This window comes from Trachinotus anak, unplaced genomic scaffold, assembly GCF_046630095.1.
Source record: "Trachinotus anak isolate AG129_WGS33_773 ecotype Australia unplaced genomic scaffold, CSIRO_AGI_Tana_v1 ptg000052l, whole genome shotgun sequence".
NCBI lineage: Eukaryota > Metazoa > Chordata > Actinopteri > Carangiformes > Carangidae > Trachinotus > Trachinotus anak.
The window spans coordinates 15,597-42,500 of NW_027273903.1; the positions used below are offsets into that span (position 1 = coordinate 15,597).

General features: G+C 44.0%; 1 protein-coding gene across 5 annotated transcripts in view; it reads left to right on the top strand.

Moving 5' to 3' along the window:
* Positions 1–1,407: 1,407 nt before the first annotated feature.
* The window catches only part of psda (pleckstrin and Sec7 domain containing a), a 47,409-nt gene continuing 21,912 nt past the window's right edge, over positions 1,408–26,904 (top strand). For 2 of the 5 annotated variants that reach the window (XR_011687377.1, XM_071473447.1), the window contains exons 1-7: positions 1,408–1,743; positions 9,413–12,010; positions 13,282–13,390; positions 17,527–17,804; positions 17,887–18,200; positions 18,871–19,108; positions 19,189–19,448. Coding sequence is in view for 4 of the 5 variants with exons in the window: in XM_071473447.1 (XP_071329548.1) it covers positions 9,593–12,010; positions 13,282–13,390; positions 17,527–17,804; positions 17,887–18,200; positions 18,871–19,108; positions 19,189–19,448 (3,617 nt within the window). In the remaining variant the exon portion in view is untranslated. Of the gene's footprint in view, positions 1,744–4,852; positions 12,011–13,281; positions 13,391–17,526; positions 17,805–17,886; positions 18,201–18,870; positions 19,109–19,188; positions 19,449–21,348; positions 25,687–26,904 lie in introns of those variants that run through there. The other 3 variants (XM_071473449.1, XM_071473448.1, XM_071473450.1) reach the window with 3 other exon arrangements.

Genomic DNA, 26,904 nt, shown 5'->3' on the forward strand with positions numbered 1-26,904 from the left:
GATACACATACACAGATATATACACACACACACACACACACAGATACACATACACAGATATATACACACACACACACACACACACAGATACACATACACAGATATATACACACACACACACACACACAGATACACATACACAGATATAGACACACACACACAGACACAGAGACACACACACATACACACAGACACAGACAGATATACACACACAGATATACACAGACACAGACAGATATACACACACAGATATACACATACACACATACACACACACACAGACATACACACACAAATGTACACACAGTCCATTTGGATGTGCGAGCTGCTTGGTTCGGCTGCAGACTGATTGATGTGTTGCACAGTCCTGGACTGAGCGCTGTATTTTCTGTCAGACTGGGGGGGTGGGCTGTGTGTGTGTGTGTGGGGGGGGCGCAGTTCAATCTGCTGCTCATTTTATCATCATCATCATAAAACAAAAGGGTTCTGGCAGACATCACCTGTGCGGTCGGTGGCTCTGCTGCTGTGTGTTCAGACGACGTCAGTGATGCGTTCAAGAACACAGCCTCAGTGGTTTCAGTGAGACCTGCAGCAGGTGTCCTGATGCAGAGACTCTGCAGGTGTGTAAACTGGTGCTCAAGGCTGAGTCTCTGGTTAAAACCTTTACCTGCTCATCAGGCGACAAACCACAGCAGAGAGTTATGACTCACAGACAGACATCAGTTCAAATGACTGGAGCTCCACTGGACGCCATGACGGCCTCTGCTGGAGGAATTCATCGTGTGAAACAGGAGGAATGAAGAATGAAAATAGACCTGAGAGGAGACCAGACCCTGGGTCATCTCACCTCTGCACACCTGACCCGTCGCTCTGCACAGTGGATCTGACTCAGATTGTTTCAGAGAAGTCTCAGACGTTTTTGGACGCCGCTCCGACCGTGGACATAAATTTCCAACATATGACTGTGTCTGTTTGACGGCTGCAGTCTGTCACATTCCACATGTTGTTTCCTCTAAATGACAGAAAAGATGGAGGAGGATAATAAATGTCATCTCACCTGTCACTGCTGGGATCAGCTAACGTGATGACGACATGTTATTTTGTTTCCTGGGAAACTGCTGCTGGAGAACAGGATGAGGATATTGGTTAAAATTTACCTGGGGACAGGTAAATGACAGAGACAGTGGTGAGGTGACAACGTATAGCCCAACTCCACTGTAGTGAACTGTGACATCATTGTAGGGGGTGTGGTCACTCAGGCTGTATCTCATATGGTTCTTTTAAAGCCCCAGGGTCCGAGCAGCCCCCCCCCCCCCCACTGCCCCCCATCTCACCCCCCCAACTTCTTCTAAGCTGTGTGCTGCCCTGCCATCTGTCAGAGCTGCTCATCATTGGCTGAAGGAGCTCAGTTCTGCATGCAGTGGAGGACGGGATTGGCTGGCAGTATGCCTGGAAGAAGGGGGCGTGGGCATCAGCTGATTGATAGAGATCGGAAGTGGAGGAGGAGGAGGAGGAGAGGTGAGGAGGAGGAGGAAGAGGAGGAGTCGATAAATCCATGATGAGCCGGCTCTGCTGCAGACAACAAGTGTTCATCAGAGAGAGAGAAGGGCGAGGGAGGATAAAACGAGGTTACTCTATAACAGAGAGAGAGAGTGACGGGACATAAGAGAGCGAGAGGAAAAGGACGTTACCACGGCAACTCAAGGGACGTTGCTGCAGCGGCAAGGACACCAGGACACACAGGTAAGGTTATTGCTGTGTGTGTGTCAGCACATGTGTCTGAATACGTGTGGTTTTATAAGTGTGTGTGTGTGTGTGTGTGTGTGTGTGTGTTGGTGGATTGAGCAGTGCATGCTGGGAGGGGGGAGGAGGTGGGAGCAGGAGGGAGGAGGAGTGAGTGTTGGGGGAATCCTATTAGCAGAGTCCAGGAAAAGTAGGGCTAACTGTGTGCTTATCAGTGTGTGTGTGTGTGTGTGTGTGTGTGTGTGTGTGTGTGTGTGTGTGTACACACACCTGCTGAGTGACTGTGTTTCAGGAATGTTTCAGTCGTTTTCACGTTGTCATGTCTGAGGCTCTAAATAAAGATTTCACTTCACAGTTGAATCAGCTGAACACAGTTGGTGTGAAGGCTTGTGTTGTGTGTGTGTGTGTGTGTGTGTGTGTATGTGTGTGTGTGTGTTCAGTGTGTTGTAATTCAGTTTGTGTGGTTGTAAACTGAGAACAGAGTTCACATCAGATAAAACTCAGTCTACCTGAGCCTCACACTGTCTCAACCAGACTTCATTTAATAAACCACGAAATAAAACTGAGTCAGAAACAGCAGGAAGTAGATTGAAATCACAGCTGGAAGGAAGAAGGTCAGTGTCAGGAATAACATCTGTACACATGGACAGGATTCATTTCTCTAGAGGAGGTGGGCTGATGAGAATCTTATGTGTTTATGAGAAGAGCTGCAACAATAAATTGATCAGTTGATCAACAGAAAAGGTTTGGTGAGGTGAAAGGTGAAGGTTTAACTGCTATTTGAAACTAGCATCACTACTTTCTGTGATGTTGAGTCCTATCAGGACAGCACATCTGTATAATTTGCCACCTCCCTTAGGATTAATTACAGATGTTACATCTTGATTTTAGCTGCTCTCAGCAGGGGAACAACGTCATTTATTTTTTGTCCAGAGAAAGAAAGGGTTTTGTGCAGAGCTGAGTTCCCTGAGTTTGACAACAGTCTGACACATGTTGCTCGTTAAAATCCTCTGCTATGATTCATATTTAGTTGAACATGTTTTCACATAAAAACTGGTCTGAAGCTCATCTGCTCTGACTTCCTGATTGATAAACCTGGATCAGGCCTTGGCCCCGCCCACCACCTGCTGGCTCCAGGTGTCCAAGTGAAAGAGCAGAGAGGATGAAGATGTTAGAGGAGGAAACATCAGAGAGACTCAGCCTCATGTTGGAGCCTCAGTCAGACCCAGACTCAGATGAAGAGTCTGTTGAGACCAGAATCAGAGACTAGCAGACGGATCAGAACCGTTATTTGTTTATGTTGTTTGTTAGCTTGTAACTGGCAGTGGCTGACACAGTGTTAGTGGTTGTGCTAATGCTAACTCTGGCTCTCTGTACTGGCAAGGTTTCAGGTGTATTTAGCCCCGCCCCCCCCCGTCCCCACAAGTTGGCAGGATTGGTTCCTTAGGTTCTATGACGTATGAATCCTTGACTGTCTGAATCTGTTTTTATGAGACTGTCATTGGTTCACTGCAGTTCAAGGTGGAAACACTCAGTCTTGGTATCGACTGATTATTTCACTCATCGTGTGTTTTATTGTCAGAGTCTTTAACACCAACGTTCAGTCAACTCAGTGAGAGAAGAATAAAAGGAAAGAGACCCTGCAACCTCATCACACGTCTGGTAATGTTACAGGTGAGACAGGTGAGACAGACAGTTGGTCACAGAGCGACGTGTCCAGAACTCAGATACCTTCAGTTTCCTGTCATGACAAAGAAAAGCATCTTATTGTCACGGTGGAGGAGCTGGAGTCAAATCTTTGTTAATTTAGCTAAAAATTACTAAACAATTGATCAATTATCAGAATAGTTGCTGATTAATCTTGTGTTGATTCACTAACAACTGCAGCAGGTTCCCACCCACACCTGGACTGTGGATGCTGTTACCTCAGTCTGAAATAAGCCTCTTTATTTACTCTCTGCTCCAGGTGTCTGTGCACGTTTTACACACTATGACTACATCATGTACAGCAGTGGTGGGCAAACAGCAGCCCCTGGGTCAAATTTGGCCCTCCAACAAAACTGTTTGGCCCCTGATGAAAGCTGAGGTCTTAGTTTACACCAAGAATTTCACATGACTGTTACAAAGCTGCTGCAGCTAATGATACAAATACAAACTGATGTGAATGACTCTCTCTCCCTCAGACTGAACAGCTGCTGGTCTGAAACACCTTATCAGGTCTAGAGAAACCGAACCTTTCCAGGTTACGGACACAAAGATTGACCAGGAAAATAATCTGCAGATAAATGGATGATTAGTTCACTGACGACTGAGTTAGAGGAGTTATTCTGCTCACAGCTGGTAAAAATATCCAGATGTTTTTAAATGCAGCAGACTGAAGTGAGACCAGGTGTTTGATGAATGACTGCCTGAGTAATCACAGTCCCACCATTGGTCAGCTGAAGGCCATGTGACTGAGTTAGAGTTTCCTCATTGGCCGTTCTTCTTTGTGTGAATGTTCCTCACAGAGGGGTCTTGGTCACGTGCCCTTGAGCAAAGCATTGAGTTCTACCTGTTGACTCACTGTGAGTCACTTTGAGTCAGTGTAAACAGGAAGTGTTTGTGTTTGTCCAGATGAAATCTGATCCTCACAGGAAGCTGACTGATCTTAAATCTCTGACCAGAGTCTGCTGGTTTAGAGATACGAAGTGCAGCTGTCGATGTATAAACTGTAGTCACATTCCTAAAGTCAGCGAGTTGTTTGTTTGGTTTAATTTCTTACAGATGAAAACTGATGTTCTGAATCCAGATCTGTGTCCGGTCCCTCTGTCACACTGAGCACAAATCATGTCATGAAGAAAACAAAACGTTACTTTCCAGTGTTCTGTGCAAACGTTTGTACCAACAGTGATTAGTGACGGTGAATATTCACAAAGAGCTGAAGCTGCTGTGGGTTTTAAAGGTCCGCGATGATCCGCTGAGCCTCTCCTCTGATTGGCTGACTGTTTTCTGAGTGATCTAATAAAATATAGCAGATTTCAGGAAAACACTCAGAGAAACCAAATCCTGCAAGGTTGGATGGTGGGTCGAGGTGGGCGGGGCTTGGGGCGTGGCTGAGGGCAGTGACTGCTTTGTTGCAGAAGTCCTGACGGCTGGTTTTAAGGCTCAGTGTCTGAATACAGGCTGTGTGCATTTCTCTGTGGACTGAGGCTTTGATACTTTTACAGTATTAATATAGAACCTAGACCTGCTTTATAATCACAAACACATGGACATCTACCTTTAGACTGTGTGGAGCTTTAAAAAGCACTGAACTCAGTTCCCTCAAAAAAACTTCATTTACAAAGGTCTTGACTGTTGTTCTTGTAGTAGACAGTAACATGTGAAGTTATTTATTACAGGTGTTTTCATAAACAGCTGGGAACAGACAAAAATCTGATAGACTGTAAATGTGAATAAATGAAATGTAATCACAGTCATCACTGGGTCTCTGACCTGACTCTGGAGATACTGAGAACCAGCCGTACTCTCCTCCAGCATTTCCTGTCTGTCTCCACTGCTGCTACAGAGTAAAGACATCTAATGCCCAAAATATAACTTTATAAAAAAGAGAAATGAAAAGTAAATCTGTGTGAAGGAGCCTGATGCAGCTGATAAAATTAATAATAAAGCTGCAGCCACAGTCTGTAGGTTCATGTTTACATTGTGTAGCCAAAGCTAACTGTATAATACTGTGAGGACTGGACTCTTTTATATTAAAGCTATTAAAGCTATAATATTCATTCAAATAAGTTTCTATAGAAATCATCAGTTCATCATCGTTATCACATTAAGTTCAAGATGCAGAGAGAAAAATGACACATCAGTGAATTTTGATAATTGAAGTGACATCTTCTTTGATCAGATGTTTCCTCAGTATAAACCAAAACAAAAGACACAGTTTGGTGACATCATGAAGCAGTGTGGGATCATGGGAGTTGTAGTCTCCTAGTGGTCTGGATCCTTCAGTGTCAGTGGTTTGGGAGGTTTTGACCTGGAGCTGAATTCTCCACAGAGTCTCCTCCTCTCCTCAACAAACAGATCAGCTGATCAGAACCAGTAAAAACACTGAATCAAACTGTTTCACATTTAAAGTCAGTGATTGGTCGACACTCTTCAGTGACACAGGACGTCTCTGATTGGCTGGAGCTGAGCTGTCTAATATTTCCTCAGCTTGTTTCTCTGATAACTTCAGATCTAAAATCCTTCATCTGGTTCAGATACAGAGCTGAAAACCACCAAGGAGGAGAAAGAGGACCTGAAACATGAGACTTCAAACTGAGCTTCTGTCAGACAAACACAACACTGACACCTGAGCAGAGAGGATATGACATCACTGACAGGCGACCAATGAGACGGAGCGTCACCATGATTAAAATCACAGATTCTCTTTTGGAGAACTGATGGAAACATTTGTGATGATGTGAGAACACAACTCAGCAACAGGATATTTATTTGACACTGATGTATTGAGCTGTGAAATATGTTCTGTTAAAATCTGTTTAAATTCCTGTTAAACATTAGTCTGTTCATAACATCTGCAGCTCGTCTCCACTGCTGCTGTTTTTCATTAACAACAGTTCAGACTCATCCATCCTTTATGTGACCCCTGACCCTGTCAGTGCATCAGCCCTCATTGAACCAACTAAAAGACTAATTGTACCTCAGTCAAGTTTTCTTTGGATTTTACTGAAACAACGTCTTGGCACAGATTTCTGAAATGATTCCCAGCCAAACGAATCACCAGACAGTTTGTTGTCGTGGTCCAGCTCTGCTCTGGTTCTCAGGTCATCACCCTCTTGTTTCTGTCTCCTCTCTGCTGTGGATCAGTGTGTAGATGATGACAAACTGCACCAGGTACTTTTTGTAAATAGATTGAAATACAAACCTGAGGTTGTGTTACAGCAGCTGGTGTTGTGTTTCTGACTCATGGTCGATGTTGTTTGTGTGTTGACTGCAGACTAGAGCTGAAAGATGTGCAAAAGAATTTGCACTTTTGATTATTTTTGAAAGATATTTCAACTGCAATATGAGTCACGACTTCAGTTGAAGTGTTTGACTTTAATTTTTTCATTTCCACTAAAACGATGATGAATGGATGGATGAAACGATGATGATGGGTTTTTTTTTTTTGTTGGGTCTTGGACCAAACAAACATGTTTCTTTATGTCTGGAGAATATGGTGTGAAGGTCGGAGTGTCTTTGTAACGCAACACTTCATTTGTAGTCTGTTGTGATGCGTTTGACCTTTAGCTCCTGTGGTTTTGATGTTGCACTTGGTCATATTGTTTTTTTGGTTTTTTTTTATTGCGATGAATCGTTGGACTCTGCCACAGACCTCAGAAATTCAGATATTCATATAAAAGCTGTTTCACAGATGAAAAGTAAAAAAAATTGGAAAGTGAAAACAATTGTTATTTGGGACCTTTTATGAAACCTTATCGTTAAGAGGGGGGGCACTGTAAACCATTACCTCAGTATTTCTAAGATCCTGTGAGCTGGCAGAGACCAGAACTCTCGCTCATCCTCCTCACTCTTGACTGTGTGTGTTTGTGTTGAATTCCCTGCAGCCTCTTGTGTTTTCATGTGACTTCAGACTATCCTCATGATCTAAACCACTGACCTCCATCAGTCCAACAGACAGCATAGAAAGTAATTTCTAAACAAGACACAGATGTCTGCTGGTGGACAGCATTCAGACAAGTGAAAAACACATCCACAACCAACCAGCATCACGCATAAACACAGGAGGTGGGACATGATATGAAGAGAATCCTATTTCACAATCAGCCAAGCAAAACATTAAATCAAGAATATCAAACTGAAACAAAGTTTGACTGTAAGTCTGACAAGTCTTTGATGGTATAAACTACAGATCAGACAGTTTGTAGGATGTCTCTAGTGTTCTCACCTGAGCACCCTCCAAGCTGCTTTTCCTCATCTATTAATAGACGAATCAAACTCACATGTGTCACTTGGCGCCTGCTGGCCCACATGTTGCTGCCGCCATGTTGGAGGCTGGCCAAGGACATGAATGGACTTGTAATTACCACAGTATTTGACCTTATCAGAGGGTAAGGACACAGGTGATCTTAAAGGCTGAGGACTAGAGCAGCAACATTTTTATTCTGAGCTCATTTACAGATGGGTTACAAATGAAAAGAAAAACTTAGTAAGGTGATGTTCCACCAAAAGGCTCTTGGACAACTTCAGTGCTCTTTGTCTGATATTGTCCAAGTCTCTGGATTTTTATTTGTTAAAAGGTATTTCCTCATTTGGTGTTTTAATAAGGTGTGGGGAATACTAACACTATAACCTCTTCAAGGATCATTAGAACCTCTTCAATGGCCACCAGATGTCCTAAATACTCTAGATACTCTAAATACTCCTGAAGGACCCCTAGAACATCTTTGGGGACCAACAGAACCTTCTCAATGTCCATCAGAAACTACCCAAATCCTCTTCTGTGACTGCTACAATCTTTTAAAGAACCTGTAGGATATCCTCAACAACCACTAGGACCTCTTAAATGAATCCTAGAACATCCTCAACAACCAACAATCCTTAGAACACCATATAGAACATCTAGAACTTCCTAAATGACTGCAAGAGGCTCTTAAAGACCTGTAGAACATCCACATCCTAAAGGAGTCCTGGTATCTTCTAATTTACTACTAGAACCTCTTAAAGAATCCATAGTTTCATAAATGACCCACAAAACATCATCATTAACCAGTAGAACATGTAAAATGTTCTAAAGGCCTAGTAGAACCTCCCAAAGCACCCCTTGAACCACCTCTGTTACCACTATAACCTCTAAAGTAACCACATAACATCATCAGTGTACCCTAGATTCACCACAGTGACAACAAGAAACTCTTAAAGGACCACTAGAACCTTCCCAATGACAAGAACCTCTTAAAGGACCCATGAAACATCCAAAGGACCCATAGAACCTCAGAATGGACCACTAGAACATCCTTAAGGTTAGCTATACCTCCTCAGTGGCTGTCATATGCACTCACTGAATCCCTACAACCTCTTCACTGACCACTAGAATATCTTAAAGGTCTTAAAAGTACCAAAGAACCTCAGTGACCACTAAGACCCTTTAAGATCTACGGGACTACAAGACATGTGTAGATGACCCTAGTGGTGGTCCCTACTGGCTGCTCAGGAAGGCAGTTAATCTACTAGTTAAGGGTCAAATTTGATCATCAGCCTCAAGGTTTGTAGTTAGTAGGTTGGAAACCTAATTTCTTTCACAGTTCAGAAAATTAAGAGATGGTGATATCTGGAACCATGTTAATGGAACCACAGCAATTGTTTATTTTTGTGTATCACACAGCATTAAGGCACAAAACATGAATGGTTATGAGTTTGTATGTATGTTTCAAAGTGTGTATGTGTGAGAATTTAGGAATTTGAAGTATCTGTACTGAAGCTGAATAATTTTGTCTCTTCTATTTTTTATGGTATGTGAAGGCTGTTTGTCATGAAAAGAATGATGGGAGGTATTGAAAAAATGAAGCGTATAACATAAAAAGCTAAGATTGGCTCTGCTGTCCTGACTGCAGTGGGAAATTTCTTATGAATGGGTGACTAAACTGCATAATATTAACTTTGTATCTGTCTCTGCTTCCTGCTGCAGGTTGAAGAAATGATGAGCAGATGGAGGATAGATTGGATACTCTAGTCCTGCTTCTGACCCTCATAAAAGATTTTTGGAGAGCACTTTGATGAGTACCAGAAGGTTGAGGGACCCTTTGTCCAAATAGCGAAGGGCCTCAGAAAAATAAGATCAGGAGCTTTAGGTGGCTAAGTTGTCAACATGTCTCAGGCAGGTAAGGTCCTCCACCTGTACGTTGAGGTGAGGTCTGTTGCTGAGGAGGAAGGGAAGATGCTGGGAAGAGGAGCTGATGGGACCGGTCACCTGATGCTTCAGTGCCCAGATGTCCTCCCTCACTCCCAGAAGAGCTCCACCCACTCCAGTCCCAACCGCAGTCCTGCTCTTTCCCCTGTCACTCAGCATCACTCTGGCAGTGGGAACCACAGCTTACCCCCTTCAAAGTCCTCCTCCAGGCACTCTGTCAGTTTCCAACTCCAAAACCCAGATGCAACAGGATGTCCTGCCCAGTTCCATCGACAGGATGTGTTGTCTGACAGTTTTGGTCAGTTACTCCAAGTCCTTGCACCTAGAACAAATAGTCCAGGCCACAGCTCACTGGGACGCACTCATTACTCTGACATGGATCCCTACCAGGGAAGGGGGCTTATCTCTCCATCTTCTACATCTCCCGGGAGGCTGAGTGTCCCCTCCACACCCACCAGCAACCGTAGGTCCTATGAGATCCCACGGGTGACGGGTGAGGAGGGGAAGACATCTGTGGTTACCTTTGGCTACATAGAGAAAGCCAATGTTCACAGCATGGGCAGCCGACGTACTTCTGTGTGCCAAAGTGAGTTGGACAATTCTCTTAACAGAATAGAGGGACAGCTGCTGCCCGGTTATCTCCAGAAACGGCTGAGTGACCCAGTGTGGTACAATGGTCAGCCAGCGCAGGATGACCCTTACTCTAATCACCCCTACTTATCTCAGAATCAGTCCCCACAGGGCTCTCCTTACCAGCAGAGAGCTAATCTGGATGCAGTAGCCAGAGATGCCACCTATAGGGCCTTGGAGGAATTTGGATCCCCAGCACTCAGAGGCCGATTTGCCAGTCATGGCACAGAGAATTGCAGCCCCACCCTTCCACGGCACTACCAGTCCCCTCGCTGTCGGTCCTGGGGTGGGTCACCTGTCCTACCCCGCAGCACACTCACCCTGCCATCCAAGGCCCAGCTCTTGGAGCTGGATAGGGGAATATGCCATAGTTCAGCGAATGGGATACCCAGAAGTCCTGCCTCTGACCAACTGTGTGCCCACACTGGACACTCTTCCCACTCAGTGGCTACAACCTCAAGACTTCACTCACAAGGCCTGTCCCAGAGCCAGCAGAGGCCACTGATGGGGGATGAGAGCCCCAGGTTTTCCAGCAAATTCCATCCACCTTTACCTGCAGGGAGACCTACAGACATCCAGCATGAGATCCCAACTAGCACATTCCCCACCAGCAACCAGCCCAGGACTGGCTACCAAACTAGTTGGAACTCCCAACACAGTACTAACAGTAGCTATAAAGCTAACATCACCAACACCAGACATAATGCTACAGACAGTATAGAGTACAGTGCTAATGATAACACAGACTTATCCAGCAAAAGTCACTACAAACCATCATGCTGCAGCAGCAGAGCAAGTGATGCAGTCAGCCCTACCAATGGCAGGAGAAGTGTCTCCCCATCCTCCAACGCTGAACTGGCTTGTAAGTTAGCTGTGGAGGCTACCAAACTGTCCACTATTTTTGCGGGCAGACGAACTCCTTCTCCAACACCTTCTCAAGCTGAGTCATTGTGGTCAGAGAGTCCAAAGACAGGAGGGCAAAACTCCCCAGAACCTCTCCAGGCAGATAATCAGAACCACAAATGGAAAACAGACAAACCGATACCTCAAACCAAACCAGGACGTGTCTCACCCCTCTTGTCCCAGACTGGCCTCTTGTCACCAGCATCTCCAGCTTTACAGGCTAGGTTAAACCGAGCTGCCACTTCCCAGTCACCAGTTTTAGACCCGCGGCAGCAACGGAGTTCATCTCTCAGTAAAGACATGTCCACCCTGCACCGCTACCAGCCACCACAGTACACTGGAGATCGCAAATCACTTGGCATGGAATGGAGGCAGCATGATTACCTCTTTGATAGATCACCCAGGGACAGCCCTGAACTCTCCAAGAGACTCCTCTCCAGCCAAAACACAGAGACTTTGCCTGTGAGCTGGACTTCCAGGCACCAGGAGTGGAGGGAGACTGGATCAGTCCAGGACAGAGACGACTACTGTGGAAAAGAATACAGACAGTCAACCTCTAGAGTTTACGCTCCAAGCAAAGGGGAAAATAATAGGAAGGCTGGTGATGACAAAGGGGTTAAGACATTGGTGCAGAGGAACGAGTGGTCAGTTGTAGATGTACCCAAGGATCAGAGAGAGGAGGTTCAGGATCACAGCGGAGCTGGTGGGACGTCCTCTCAGAGCTCCAGTGGGGTGACAGGCAGTATGGGAGACAGTTCCCAGCTGGACAGAAACGACAGTTTGTTCCCTGAAACTTCAAGTCAGTCCAGCCACGATACAGCAGACACCGGCTCAGGGCTACAGGTCGGCTGGACAGGAGGATGATGAGGGTTTGGTTGTATGTAAATACAACCAGACCCTGTGTGTATGTGAGCATGTGATTATGTAGTATGATTGTTTGGAATCTGTGTGGTCAAGTGTGAGTGGGGGGAGTTTGAGGTTATGTCATGACATAATGTCAAATTCACCTTGATAACAATAAATATATAATAGAAACCCAAAGTCCCTCCTCAACATTTCATTAGTTTGATTCTCTATGCATCTTTCAGTCCATATTCTAAGATAAATTTCCTGCTCTAGTCATCAGTAAAATATAAACACTCGTCATTTTAGCAAAGATAAAAAAAGATTTTGTTAGTCTTCAACAACTGCAGGTCTCATGAGGTTTTGATGGTAACTCTGTGGCTAAGACTCATGGGATATGTAGTTGAGTTCTAACAATTGTTTTCATTTGAATATCAAATCAATAAAAACTGGGAAACGAGAAATGGCATCAGTATAAAGCTTATGTGTGTGTTGTTTCTTTAACTTCCAAATTAATAGTTAAAACAGTATATAATTAATTAACAATATAATATATATTTATTTTGTCTTCCTTTATTTAGTTTTTGTCAGTGGTGGGATCCTGTTTTAAGTGTCCTATGGAATATTCCAGTGCTGTTAAGGCACTGCTGTATAGTCTTATTGGGAGTCTTAAAAATTTGAATTCTTTAAAAAATAAATTATTTTTTTGGCTTTATAATCTGGCTGTTAAAAAATTACACCACCACTTGCTTTAATCTAGGGCTGCAACTTTCATTATGGATTAATTTGCTGATTATTTTCTCTAATAAATCAAATTATTTATAATTTTTTTTAATGGTCAGAGAATCACAAAAATCAATCCATTATAGTCACTTTTTTTTTGTTTGACCAGCAAATGTTTGCAATCACGTATGAATGACAAAAGTGATAAATCCTGACATTTTAGGAGCTACAACCAGAACATTTATAAATTTAGCTTGAAAAACAACTAAAACATGAATCGATCGATTAATCAAATAATCGTTGCAGCTCTTGTTCAATGCAAATCAGAGCTGGTCTATTGATCATGAAAACACATGTAATGAATTTCCAAAGGCTTTATCGTGATTGCTTTACCACACAGCACTGTAAACAGTGTGTTCATGTGATAAAATATCATATCTAAAGTAAAATGTATAAAGACTTAGACTTTTTATGTCATATTTAAATCTGTTTCTATTCAGAAATAGAAACGTGATTTCACCACAGTGCTGTCTTTCCTTCTCCTGCAGTCGGACAGCGCCTCAGCCACAACTCTGTCCTCACGATCACAGAAAATAGCCCAAGCCAAGTGGGAGTTTCTGTTTGGAGGCCAGACAGAGGAGAGTCGCTGCAGTAAAGGTGCTGATGACTGTTTTATATGTATTATATCTGTTTCTATGTAATTTTTTATCAGTGTTCACAGTTTGGTAACAAAATAAGTTTTCAAATGTTTGGTAAAACATGTACTGGAGTACTGGAGAGGAGTTGTGCAGAGTGTTCTGATTCTGATGGACTCTCACACCTCGTTGTGTGTGCATTCTCCAGGTCAAAAACACAACAAAATAAAACAAAACTGTTTTGATTGATTTGATTTGAAACTACTGAGTTTGATTCAGTCTTTTTTAACCCCATAAAACCTTGTACAGAAAAATTAAATTAACAAAGTCCATCAGTGTTTTATCACAAACAGTTTCCCTCCCTCGCAGAGTACACCCTCAGAGTACAGCAGCAGTATCTGTAGAAGTACTGGAAGTACTAGCACTAACACTAACAGCAGCTGTAGTAACCATGTTATTATCAAAAGCAACATAATTGGGTTCATTAATTCTCCCGTTCATCAGGTTGTTGTTTCTTCACTCAGTGAAGTAAACAAGCGGCTTCAGGAGCTCCCAGTCTTCTAAGCCAATTAGCTGAAGCTTAACATCAGCTAGAACAGGGCTCACAGTACGCAACTCTGCTCACAAGTATTACTACACACCACTACTCACTTCCTGTCCTTTATTTAGCATGTTTTTTCTGATTGGATTCCTCGGGCACCAGTGAACCAGAATCTTTTCTAATGGCCTGAGGTCATTGGTTTTTGCTGGTAGTGGTCATCTTTTAGTTGTTACTGTGTTGGTAAATCATTCCAGACGTCATCAGTGGATAAAATTCTGATGTAAATATATGTCATTCATGTAGTCGACCAAAATGTGAAACACCTTTATGTTCATAAATCATATTATATTTACTGTATTAATCAAAAAGGTGTTTGTCAACCCACTTCTTTTTCCTCCTTTTAACCTTAGTTACACTAAAATAAAATAACTACCACAGTTATGTAGTTCACCATAGAAATTTCTCATAGAAGTTTCATGAAAGGATTGTGGTTCAATTCCAGGCTCCAACGTGTCATACCATCAGTTTTTAGAGTTTATTTAGGTTTTCATCTTATGATACTGTTTTTCTCAGTGAAATCTAATATGGACTACAATCTGGTTACAAGACATTTGTATGAAGAAACTTTTCTGATTAAGTTCAGTTTACTCTTACCTCTTGTACAGACTATAGCCCAACTAATAGTGGTTTTCTTCACAGTAATACTGATATTGAATATTTAATTGGTTTTTCAAAATCCAATAACAATGCCAACTGAAAAGGACTGTATCTGAATTATCATCTCCATTAATTGTTTTGTCTATAAAATTTCAGAAAATAGTGATATATATATATATTATCAATCCAGCTGCACACAACCAGGAAATGTTCATTTTATTGTCATGTGTCACAAAAAAGCATCAAATTCTCCCTTTTGAGCAGCTATGAGAATTTCTGACAGGATTCCTTAAATTTGGGAGACCCAGAACTGTAGTGTTTAGTTATCAGTGCTCTCTGGTGGATAAACAATGTGACTGAGACACTTTCTAAATGATCACGAACATTTTTGACACTTTTCCACTTTACTTTATTTATTGTTACTTATCAGCTGATGCATAATATGATACCGATCCTAATATTGGCCAAATATACTGTCTCTAGTACAGAATGGGTTTGATTTCTGGATAATGTTATAAATTAAATTTTTTGCACATTGAAGGTTTTTTAAAATTTGTAAAATGACAACTAAACTGAAGGCAGTTTGGAGGTGAGTAAACAAGTGGTTACCATATACATATATATATATATATATAACTGTATCATCTGCATACAGATGTATCTTCAATTGGCTTGGCTGGATGTTCCCTCCAATGTTATTAATACAATTTGAAAACAGAACAGGTTCATATACTGTCCAGTTCAGCAGCCTCAGAGTCCACTGTAACTGGCTTATATTTTGACTGTTTCTCTCTTGTACATCTCTCTGAGCTCACTTCAACAGTTTCTTCATCTAAACCATCGACTTGTCTTCTAGACCCCGTTCCAACAAGGCTGTTCAAATAAGTTTTTCCTTTAATCGACACCTCTATATTAAGTCTGATTAACTTATCTTTATCAACTGGTTATGTACCGCATGCTTTTAAAGTTGCAGTAATTAAACCTCTACTTAAAAAGCCTACTCTTGATCCAGATGTTTTAGCCAATTATAGACCTATATCCAACCTCCCCTTTATTTCCAAAATCCTTGAGAAGGTCGTTGCAAACCAGTTATGTGATTATCTGCACAGAAATGGTTTGTTTGAAGATTTTCAGTCAGGTTTTAGAGTCCATCATAGCACAGAAACAGCTCTGGTTAAGGTTACCAATGATCTCCTCATAGCCTCAGACAATGGACTTGTCTCTATACTTGTCCTGCTTGATCTTAGTGCCGCATTTGACACCATCGATCATAAGATTCTAGAGCATATGTTCGGCATTAAAGGAACCGCACTAAGCTGGTTTAAGTCATATCTGTCAGATAGACTCCAGTTTGTTCATGTTAATAATGACTCTTCTATCAACACTACAGTCAGTCATGGAGTTCCACAAGGTTCTGTGCTAGGACCAATACTTTTCACTCTATATATGCTTCCTCTAGGAAACATTATTAGGAGGCACCAGATAAATTTCCATTGTTACGCAGATGACACCCAGCTGTACTTATCCATGAAGCCAGATGAGACTAACCAGGTAGCCAAACTTAAGGTGTGTCTCAAGGACATAAAAACCTGGATGAGCAGTAATCTCTTACTCTTAAACTCAGGCAAAACTGAAGTTATTGTAATTGGCCCAAAACACCTCAGAGATACACCATGTGATAATATACTGACTCTGGATGACATTACCTTGGCCTCCAGTGCTACAGTCAGAAACCTTGGTGTCATTTTTGACCAGGACTTGTCCTTTACTTCACATATAAAGAAAGTCTTTAGGACAGCCTTCTTCCACCTGCGCAATATTGCTAAAATCAGACCCATTCTGTGTCTAAAGGATGCTGAAAAACTAGTTCATGCATTTGTTACCTCAAGACTGGACTACTGTAACTCTTTATTGTCAGGATGTCCCAAAAATGCAGTAAAAAGCCTCCAAATGATCCAAAATGCAGCAGCACGAGTACTGACAGGAACTAGGAAACGAGATCACATCTCTCCTGTGTTAGCTTCTCTGCATTGGCTCCCTGTAAAATCCAGGATAGAATTTAAAATCCTCCTCCTCACCTACAAAGCCATTAACGGTCAGGCATCATCGTACCTTGGAGAGCTTATACTTCCCTATTTTCCCAGTGTGGGTTCGGGAGGCAGACCCCCTCTCTACCTTTAAGATCAGGCTTAAAACTGTCCTGTTTAGTAAAGCTTATAGTTAGGGCTGGCTCGGGTATGTCCTAACCCATCCCTTAGTTATGCTGCTATAGAGCTAGACTGCTGGGGGATTCCCATGATGCACTAGGCTCTCTCTCTCTCTCTCTCTCTCTCTCTCTCTCTCTCTCTCTCTCTCTCTCTCTTTCTCTCTCTCTCTCTCTCTCTCGATTACTTTATGCCATTAACTTTGTATTTTTTCTCTCCCGTAGTTTGTGCTTCTCCTCTCTCTCCCTCTCTCTGTCCTCATTCTGCAGGTCTCTCTGCCTCTGGAGCAGCAGGATCCAGATCCACCACTACTCATCATTACTATTAACCACTGTTATCTGTCATCACTATTGATAACACTATTACCTATACAGCTGTTCCTGGTCTTTCTCTCTCTCTTTTCTCCTCTCTCCTCCCCCTTTTTATCTCCTCCTAAACCCAACCGGTAGAGGCAGACGGCCGCCCACCCTGAGCCCGGTTCTGTTGGAAGTTTCTTCCTGTTAAAAGGGAGTTTTTCCTCCCCCCCTGTCGCCAAGTGCTTGCTCTTTGTGGGAACTGTTGGGTTTTTCTCTGTAACAAATTGAAAGTAAGGTCTTGACCTGACCCTGTAAAGTGCCTTGACATAATGTATATTATGATTTGGCGCTATACAAATAAAATTGAATTGAATTGAATTGAACCTCATGGTACACCTCTTGTTAGGACATCAGACCAGTATTTGTCACAATAAAACATAAATACGCGTCTTTGTTCCAGCAGGTGCCCCATCCACAACGCCACCGACTAGCGGCTCATTCAGCCCCACCCCTCCCTCCTCCCTCCATCTTAAGCAAGCCAATCAGAGGAGGGGGCGGGACAAAGAGGGTCAAAAGTTGTCACATCACAAAGTGCAGCAGATCGAGGTGGAACTGGTGACTCCTGACCCCCGAGGCACCAACCCCAAGACGGGCATCATCCGCCGGACCATCAAATATTCGGAAACCGATCTGGACGCTGTTCCACTGCGCTGCTACAGGGAGACCGACCTGGACGAGGTGATCTGTATTCAGCTGGTTTCCTCTTATCCAGAAATATCTTAATGTTCATGTATAATTAATACTGATTATTATTGTCCAGGTGATGCGGGCAGAGGCAGAGGCAGCAGAGGAGGCAGAGGAGGACTCGGCCTTTGGGAGTAACCGCAGCTTCCTGGTAAACTCCAGCTTCAGTCCCACTGATGTCTCCCCGAAATACCGGACAGGTGGAGGGAAGATGGGGAATGAGGACGAGGAGGAGGAGGAGGAAGAAGAGGAGGAGGAGGAGGAGGAGAAGGAGGAGGAGGAGGAGGAGGAAGGAGTGGTGAGCTGGGCCAGTGTCAGGATGCAGGGAGACAAACAGAGACAGAGAGCCACCAGAGAAGAAGACGAGGTTTTCAGTCTGCTGCTGAAGGGGTGAGTGAGAGAGAACATTCATTTTACAAGCTTTATTTGAATCCACCAGGTGCATTTAAGTCCAGACTAATACAAGTTGAAGGCAGAAGCTGCTGTTGCCTAGCAACCTCAACAACAGGTAACTTTTCTTCACAGTAACTTGAGGTTTTAAGGTCCTTGGTTTTAACAGTTGTACCATTACTGTTGAACTTAGCTGAAACACAACACTGACATTTAACAGTTGATCCTCAGGCTCTGTCTGTGCTTTCATCACTGGTGCGCAGTGAATCTTGAGATACTGGAGCTCAGGAGAAGAAAGCTGCGTTTCTCGACCCCATTTCAAGGAGCCTTTAAAAATGGGACAGTCTAGTTGTACAGTGATGTGATGTAATCAGTCTTCAAATGCAGCCTCTGAAGGATGCGGCCTCTGCACTGAGACACAGCTTAAGTCTCTGCAGGTTTTCTGTGTTTTTCGGCCCCTAGTGCATCATCCACCTGAATGGAGGCAGCCATGCCCACGCCACAGCCCATATTGGGGCATTTTTAATTTAGCTTAACCAACAAATCATCTATGGCTGTTCACCACCATGTTTTCTGTCCTGAAGACACGTTGGAAAATGTTCAGGGACATGACAGTTGTGCTTCATCTGTACCAGAGCCTTTAAAGTTTGGTGTTTGCTTCCTTTTTCAGGCCGCTGGAGGCATCATCTGAAACCCACAGTGGCCTCAAGTCTCCGATCTCTGTCGGCAGCCCCCGCCGACCCTCTGACAGCAACCTCGACTCTTTCAGCCGCCATTTTGAAAGCATCATAGAGTCTCACCGGGCCAAAGGCACCTCGTACAGCAGCCTGGACAGCGTGGACCTACTGACCTCTGGATCCACATCTGTGTTCACCTTTGACCTGCCGACCCTCACCCCGGAGATCCAGGTAGGAGGAAATAACCTGATGAATCTCATCAGTTCGTCTTGTATGACTGCAGGAGCTGAGACTCTTGTGTTTGTGTTCAGAGTCAGATCTGTGACAGTGCCAAGCAGATAATTGAGCTGAGTTTTGCTCCGCTGGCCCGTCCAGACCCGACCGCCCCCTCGGAGACATCTCGCTCCGAAATCACCCTCAGTGCCTCTGGGGCCGGGCTCCGAGGTGGCTCCAAAGACGACTCCGGGCCCCCAGTCCGGTCTAGGTCGGAGAAAGATTCGTGGCGTCGCTCCAGCGTCAAAGATGGCTTCCGAAAGGCAACCTCAGCCCCCTCTCTCCACAGCAGCCCCAGGTGAGTCAGAGCTGATGGTTCAGATCCAGACTGAGGACGGTTTACTGTTCTCCACCGAGTTTTTCTTGGTCCTACCTGCAGACAAGGCTGAATTACCAGTCAGGTAAAGGCAACTGTCTGTGTAGTTAAGTTGTGGTTATGAAATCAAGTGCACATTTGTAAACCTCATGGACATGGTGAGAGCCTTCGCTGGCTGCAGTTGTTTGTCCTGTCATCGCTTCCTAAATGGCTCTGATTGGCTGCTGGAAAAGTGACTGTATGAGGCCAAGGTTTTATTTCTAGGACTTTATTTAAGATGGATTTTAGACACAAACAATCAAATATATTCTGTACAACATCAGAAGAATCAGGTCCGACCTGACTCAGTCCTCCACCCAGATCCTGGTCCAGGTCCTGTTTCTCTCTCACCTCTCAGACCTCTCTTCACTCTTAGTGAAACCCTGACAGATGGTCCAGAAGCAGCAGCCAGTCTGGTCTGGACCTCCACTAACTCCCCCTGAATCAGATCCAGTCTCTGATGCTGCCTTCAGAGAGACTCTGGGTCTGAGCTCAGTCCTTCAGCCTGATGCTCCTTCTCCTCCACTGTGCTCCTCTGATTAATGTGGTCTGTCATCACCATCCTGCACACAAACGGTCTCAGTCCAGACTGTTCTGGTCTTTGGTTCCCTGATGGCAGAACCAGCTCCTGGAGTCTCTCAGAGCAGGAGCGTCCCTCTCTCTCCTCAGAGAGCTCCTCCTCTCCTCACTCCTCTAACCCCCTCCATGTCTGACCAGCTCTGACTCTGACTCTCAGTTCACTTCTTCACCTGATCTCCTTCACTGATTAAACAGATGTAGAACTGAGTCCTGACACCAAATCTCTACTGACCTGGACCTGAACCTGATCCACCTCATGAGTCTCTGAGGAGGAAACAGTCTGAGTCAGTGTGAATGTGAATGTTTCAGTAGCCTGAATGAAAACTGCTGCAGTAACGTGGATCAGCCACATGATGGAACCAGAGAGACATAATGTTGTTACAGCCAATGCTGTGTGTCTCTATCTTTGTGAGGACCAGTGTGAGTTTTAGACCTCAAGAGTGAGGAAACTGTAGGACACTGTCTTGTTACCGCCAGGTGTGTTTAAAGGTGTGAAGAGCGGAGACAGTGTCACTGCTTCAGAACCTGTTACCTGTTACAGGAGCAGAGGAATGGATCAGGTCAGTGAGGGTCCTCACAAGTACCGAAGAACAAACGTGTGTGTGTGTGTGTAAGGATTTGACTGGACTGAACGCCCAGGCTGTGAGACAACACATGAGTTTAATTATAGTGTGTCTGACGTGTAGCTGAGCTGAACACAGACACACACACACACACACACAGACACACACACTCTCTCTCTCTCTCCACCCTGTGTAGGTGGGAACTTGTATTTTTCTTTCCTCCAGCCGACAAACTGAAGCTGATTTCAGTTTTCCAGTTTAATGACTGTGAAACAGCTGCTGAGTTTGGTTCTGTCAGAACAGGAGAAGAAGAATTCTTCATAGTTCGGAAGTTTTCTGACTTCAGATATTTTAACTGTGACTTGGTCGTTTTCAGCTGCTCCGGCTGAGTTCCGGCTCACTCACAGCTCTGTTCCTGTTTGAGTTTTCTGCTGTACGTGAACATGACAACCTTCAACTTCCTCTGTCATCACTCACTTTAAAGTCCAGTGCAGCCGCTGTCATTAACCTGTATTTTGTTTATTGGTTTATTGGTTATACTGATTTCACACTGGTTCTGACGTCAGCGACAGAAACAGAAAATATGTGAATGAATTGACTCCATCATGAACTCAGCTGCATTACAACACAGTGTGTGTGAACACAGAGAGACGGATGAACTGTATCTCCTGACTTCTTAGCTTCTTTTCTTCTGTTTAAAATCAATTGTTACTAATTACAGACATTTGTATTTATTTACAAGTGAATTTTCAGCTTTAAAGTTAGACCCAGTGAGTAAAGACACCTGAGCAGGACCTGGTCGCCTGTCTCACCTTGACTCGGAGCTGACCTCACGTCACCGTCAGGTTTTATCAGAACTGTTCTGTCGTGGTGCTGTAGTCTTACCTGGTCCCTCCTGTCAGGCCGCCAATCACACCTGGAGCTGGGCCAGCCAGGCGGTGGTAACCATGGTAATGGCAGATTAACTCCCTGGAGTGTTGGATGTCAGGGTTATGGTTCAGCACCTGGTTCTGACACTGAAAGGAAGAGAAGCTGCAGGTCACATGACCAGCTGCAGTGTGAACACAGAACCAAGACATGGTTCTTTACACACCGCAGCAGAACCTTTAAAGAACCACGTTACAATCAGGTTCTCTTTTAATTTACTTTTAATCTTTGGATGAAAGTGTTTTAGTCTTCTTCTCTGAGCATTTTAAGGCTGCAGACGTCTCCATCTTTGTTGTGTACAGTTACCATGGTTACAGCCGTTTACTTGTTCACATTAGCATTAGCATCAGCTACTTGATCATTCCGAGGCTGAGTCACCGAAACACACTTGGGTGTGTGTTGGTCTTTAGAGGAGAAGCTGAATCATCAGGTGATTTTTTCTTTAGTGACAGTTGAGAAGAAGATTCAGTTGTTTGACGACGTTAAATCTGAACTCGTTCCTTCTGTCAACGTTAACTTTAACGAACCTTTTCATCCTGCCGTTGTTTTTTTGTAGTTTGTCGTCAGATGAATCAGCTGCAGGAGTTTTTGTGAATAAAGAGGAGCTGCAGAGACTTTACATGGAAACAGTCATCAGTTCATTTGTTTATCCGTCTGTCGATCACATGATTGTTTTTATTAATCAGTGAAAATGTAAAACTGCTGTTGTTTAAACCAGTTGGTCAGTCCAGTCCAGATAACACACAGAGACCGGTGCAGGTCTGGAGTCCCTGTTGCTCTGTGGTCTTGTGGATCTGGTCTGTGATCAGTTTTAGTTCCACATCCTCTCGTGCTCTACGCCCACTCGACATGGTTACTTTTACTTTAAACTAACCGCAGTGGTCACATGATGTGAGTCTGAAACAGCAGGAGCAGCTCGGCTGTGATGGAGGGTTTGGTTCGGCTCAGCTCTGCTGCTCTGCTATTACACACTGTAAAGTCTGTATTTAACCATGAGTCAGCATCTTATTATTGACTCTTTATGTCACTTCACCTCAGGAAGCCTTTGTTCAGAGCTGCACAGTCTCACTGTTCATGGAGACCTCAGACTGCAGCACAGACTCTTAAACCTCTTTAACAGCCTGTTGAAGGCGGGAATGTTGTGTCTTTATTCTGCCTCACTGCTGTTCGATATAAAAGGTACGAACAGAGCAGGGGGTGGGGTGGGGGAGTCATTGTTGTTCTGCCTTTAAGCCGGCAGTGGAGCCGGATCAGCGTCTGTGTAGACGGGAGAACCAGCAGGGTGCTGTTTATACTGAGGAGCTGAGGTGGAACTGGTACATTAATAAGATGGAGCTTTTCTCAGCTCTCTGTCCTGTGGCTCATTTCACATGTTGAGACAGAGGCAGCTGGTTTTTTCAACAATGATCTAAAAGTTCTCAAAGTGTCCAGGTCTTTATTTCTAATTTAACAAACTCTAAACGTCCTCCACCTGATGACCTGGTGGGATCAGTGTCATGTGCATTTTCACATCACTAATTCATCAGTACAAGAGTCTCATCAGCCGCTGCACTTTCCCAGTTCCATGTTAAACCTCCAGACTTCTCTTTAAAAGGCTTTTAATGTGAAAAAACATCAGGAAGTGTTGATGGTAGCTTAACATTGATCAAGAGAAGAAGAAACAACTGGAGCTAATATGAGCATGAAGACATTATGTCATTTGAATGTGTAGAAACCAGGAACTTCACTCTGAATTTACTCTGTAAGCTGATTTTTTCTTTTTTTAAATTGTCGGCTCTTTTTTGTTTCTGCGAGCTCCCGGCTGTATTTTGACTCTGTCTTTAATTAAACACCATTTCCCATAATCCTTAGACCATTGTGGGTTAAACGTCACAGGTGTCACACAGTGTGATTTTCATTTATTTTCATTTTGTTCTTATTTTAATTTTTTACTTTGTTTTAGATCTGAAATAATCTGCAGATGATTTTCTCAATGAATCAATAATCATGTATCTGTAAAATGAGTGAGTCAGTTTATCAGACTGTGACAGTGAATTCTCAGAGAACCAGGAAACATCTTCACCATTAATGGATTATGAGACCACACAGACCAAGATACAAATCTTCCATCAGGACGTGTCTCACAAATGAGACTAAACCAGACTCTGCACACTGTGAATTGTGGGACTTTGTGTGTTTGTGTTGAAAACCTCTCAGTCGTGAACAGAAACTCAGAACATGAGTGAAGTGAAAAGGCTGAAGCTGCTGCTGGTTTCTGTGCTTCAGTCTGGAGGAGTTCACTGTTTTCCTTTGGCCTCGGTCCCTCGTCAGGGTGTGGACCACGATTCACATTCAAACACAAACTTTATTGTGTCCACTAGAAAACATCTGCAGCGGATCACACCCAGACTGCAGCATCTTCTCCCCATTCACTGTGACACACACACACAAACACACACACACACACACACTCTCACTGTGACACACACACTCTCTCACACACACACTCTCTCACACACACTCACACACACACACACACACACACACACACACACACACACACACTCACACTCACAGTTTATCAGGCTCTTGAGGGAAATTCCAGATGGATTCATTCAGCCAGCGTTTCAGAGACGGGATGTAAAGAAAGACCTCCCACTCCTGTCAGAAAACTGGAAACACCCCCTGAACATGACTCTGTACTCTCTTCACTGAAACCTCCTCCTCTTCTTCTCCCTCCTCCTCCTTCGTCATTCATGTGGATCTTTTCCATCTGTTGTCTGGGTATTGTGACCTCTGACCTCTGACCTGCTTTCACTCAGGCGGCTGCTGGTTTAGGAATTAAAACGTACAGACTTTCCTTGGTGTCTAAGCTCTGTTATTACCATAAGGCTCTAAGCACCAGATCCAGGAGGGAGGGGTCTACCACAGCAGACGGCGCATAGCAGCAGGGTGTAAGAGACAAGCTGGGACAGTGGGCACTGAGAGGTTTCAGGAGCGTCAGTGACGAAGTATGAATCAGAAGTCCTCAAGTCCTGATGGGACAACAGAGCTCAGATCCTGCAGGACTTCAGGTTCCAGACTGACGAACCAACAGTCGAGCAGACTAAGATGAAGTCCAAAGTGACGGTGGTAACAGGAACCTCAAGTGGCTCCAGCAGGTTCCAGAGTGCAGAGGATACTGGACTGGACCCTCCAGGACTCTGGGAGAGGATCTTCAAGCTTCAGGCTTCTTAATATATAAATATACACTGAACTTTTTATTATTTATAAAGTCATGATTTATTTCTGACACCGTGTTCTCTCTGTGTTTTATTTTGTTACTTTAATTAAATCCTAAGAACAGAATCATCAGTTCAAGTTAAAGTTAACTGTGTCAGATACAAACTTCAGGAAGGTCGCTGGAGTGAAAGGAAGGTAAGAGGAGACAAAGAGAGGAAGAGGGGAAGGAGAGGGCGGGGGGGGGGGGAGGAGGAGGAGGAGGGGCGTTCCGGGTCAAGCAGGGAGGAAACACATACCTCCTTCCCCTCAGTGGAGGAAAATAACCCGGCTGATGGACAAGAGGGGAGGGAAGAGAAGATCTGACTGAGGGGAGAAAGAGAGAAAGTTGTGTGGTGAAGTTGTTGAGAAAAGCCGGTGGCGAGGTTTTTAAAGTGTGGAAGAAAGAAACGGAGGAGGAGGAGGAGGAGGAGGAGGGAGCTGACACAGCAGACACAGCAGTGAAGCGGTGAAGAGGAAAAGTCGTCCAGACGAAGGAGGACTGAAAACAGACGGATCAGAGAGGAGGAGGAGACGCTGCTGCTGCCGGACACTTTTCAAAGGAGGAAACACACTGAGTCTGAATGAAACACAAAGACACACTGAGCAACAACCTCAACAACATGAGGCCCATAGTTTTACTGTGATGTCATCAGATTAACGATTCGATGATGTCGTTCCCACGGTAACGCCTCCTCAGATCAGAGGTATCGATGTGGATGTTGGACTTGCAGCTGCTGTCGACTGCTGACATCACAGGCTGTGTGTGAGAGTGGGCGGGGCCACATCGCCATGGCAAGCTACCTGCTGTGCTGGGGGGGCGGGGCTCTGGAAGACAGGTACCTGTACGCCCCGCCCTACCCGGCTGTGTACAGGTGAGTTAGCTCTTCAGCTTCTTCAGTGTTAGATTTGAAACCATGACGTCTGCAGGTCTTAAAAAGCTTTGAACTCAGTCCTTAAAAGTCTTTAAAATGACAGAAACACAGAAGTTCAGACAAATCAACTCATCTTTTCACATTATTGTGACATAAAAACACAAGTTCAGTTAATTCAACATCAGGTGACCTGAGTTCAATCAATGACCTGATGTGAGTTCACTAAACCCATTCAATTAAGTTCTTCAAAGAAACATGACCAGGATATCAGCAGACTACCCAGCATGCATTGTTTGTCAGTTAAAACTCTCCTGCTGTGTCTTTAATACTGAATCCAGTCACAGGTAATTTACAGCCTGACCCACCGTCAGCCCTCTGATATGACCCCGAAATAGCAGGTGTACCGGACCTTGGTTGTCATGGTTACAATAATAAAAATGCAGACTGTACTGACAGCAGCATACCTCCCTTTGTTGCCATGGTTATTATAATAACGGTCATGTCTTGGTTAGGTTTAGTAAATATGGTGATTTGGGTTAAAATAAGTTCTTCTTCAACATTAGACGATCTCTGTTGTCATGGTTACAATAATAACAACAAACGGTCATGGATAATAGAAACAACATAAACTGCTCCTGTCACATGGGAATCGAACACCGCTCTCCTGTGTCATATTCATCCATCCACCCCAACCTCCTCCTGACGTGGACTTTGTCGCTCTATAAACTACGGGGGACGGGGGGTGTTTGTATGTTGACCAGTGAGCTCAGTCCTGACACAAAACCAATATTCAGGGCTGATATTGTGTTGAGCTGCTACAAATGTACCAGCTGCTACCAGTGTATGGGACGCTGGTCGACAGGTCTGGATTTTCCCATGATGCTCTAAATGTGGTTTCAGAGGCTCTGAAACTGTCAGGATATGAAACCTAAACTGAACAGCTCACGTTTTCTTTGCTCTGTTTTTTTCAGGATAGTTTGATGTAGTTGAAAATGAAGAATGAGAAGTGTCGCACAGTTCATTCAGAAAGTGTTCAGGCCTGAGATCTGGACTGATGTGGTCTCTCCTGGTCCCAGTGAGGACTCTGAAACGTGGACAGGTTTTCTCGGTGCTTGTATGAGACCACAGTCACCTGGTGATGTCGTTATTTAATCTGTCGTTTGAGTCGTTATGTTGAGATAATTTGTCATTTTCAATCGTCTGAACAAGAGCTAGAGG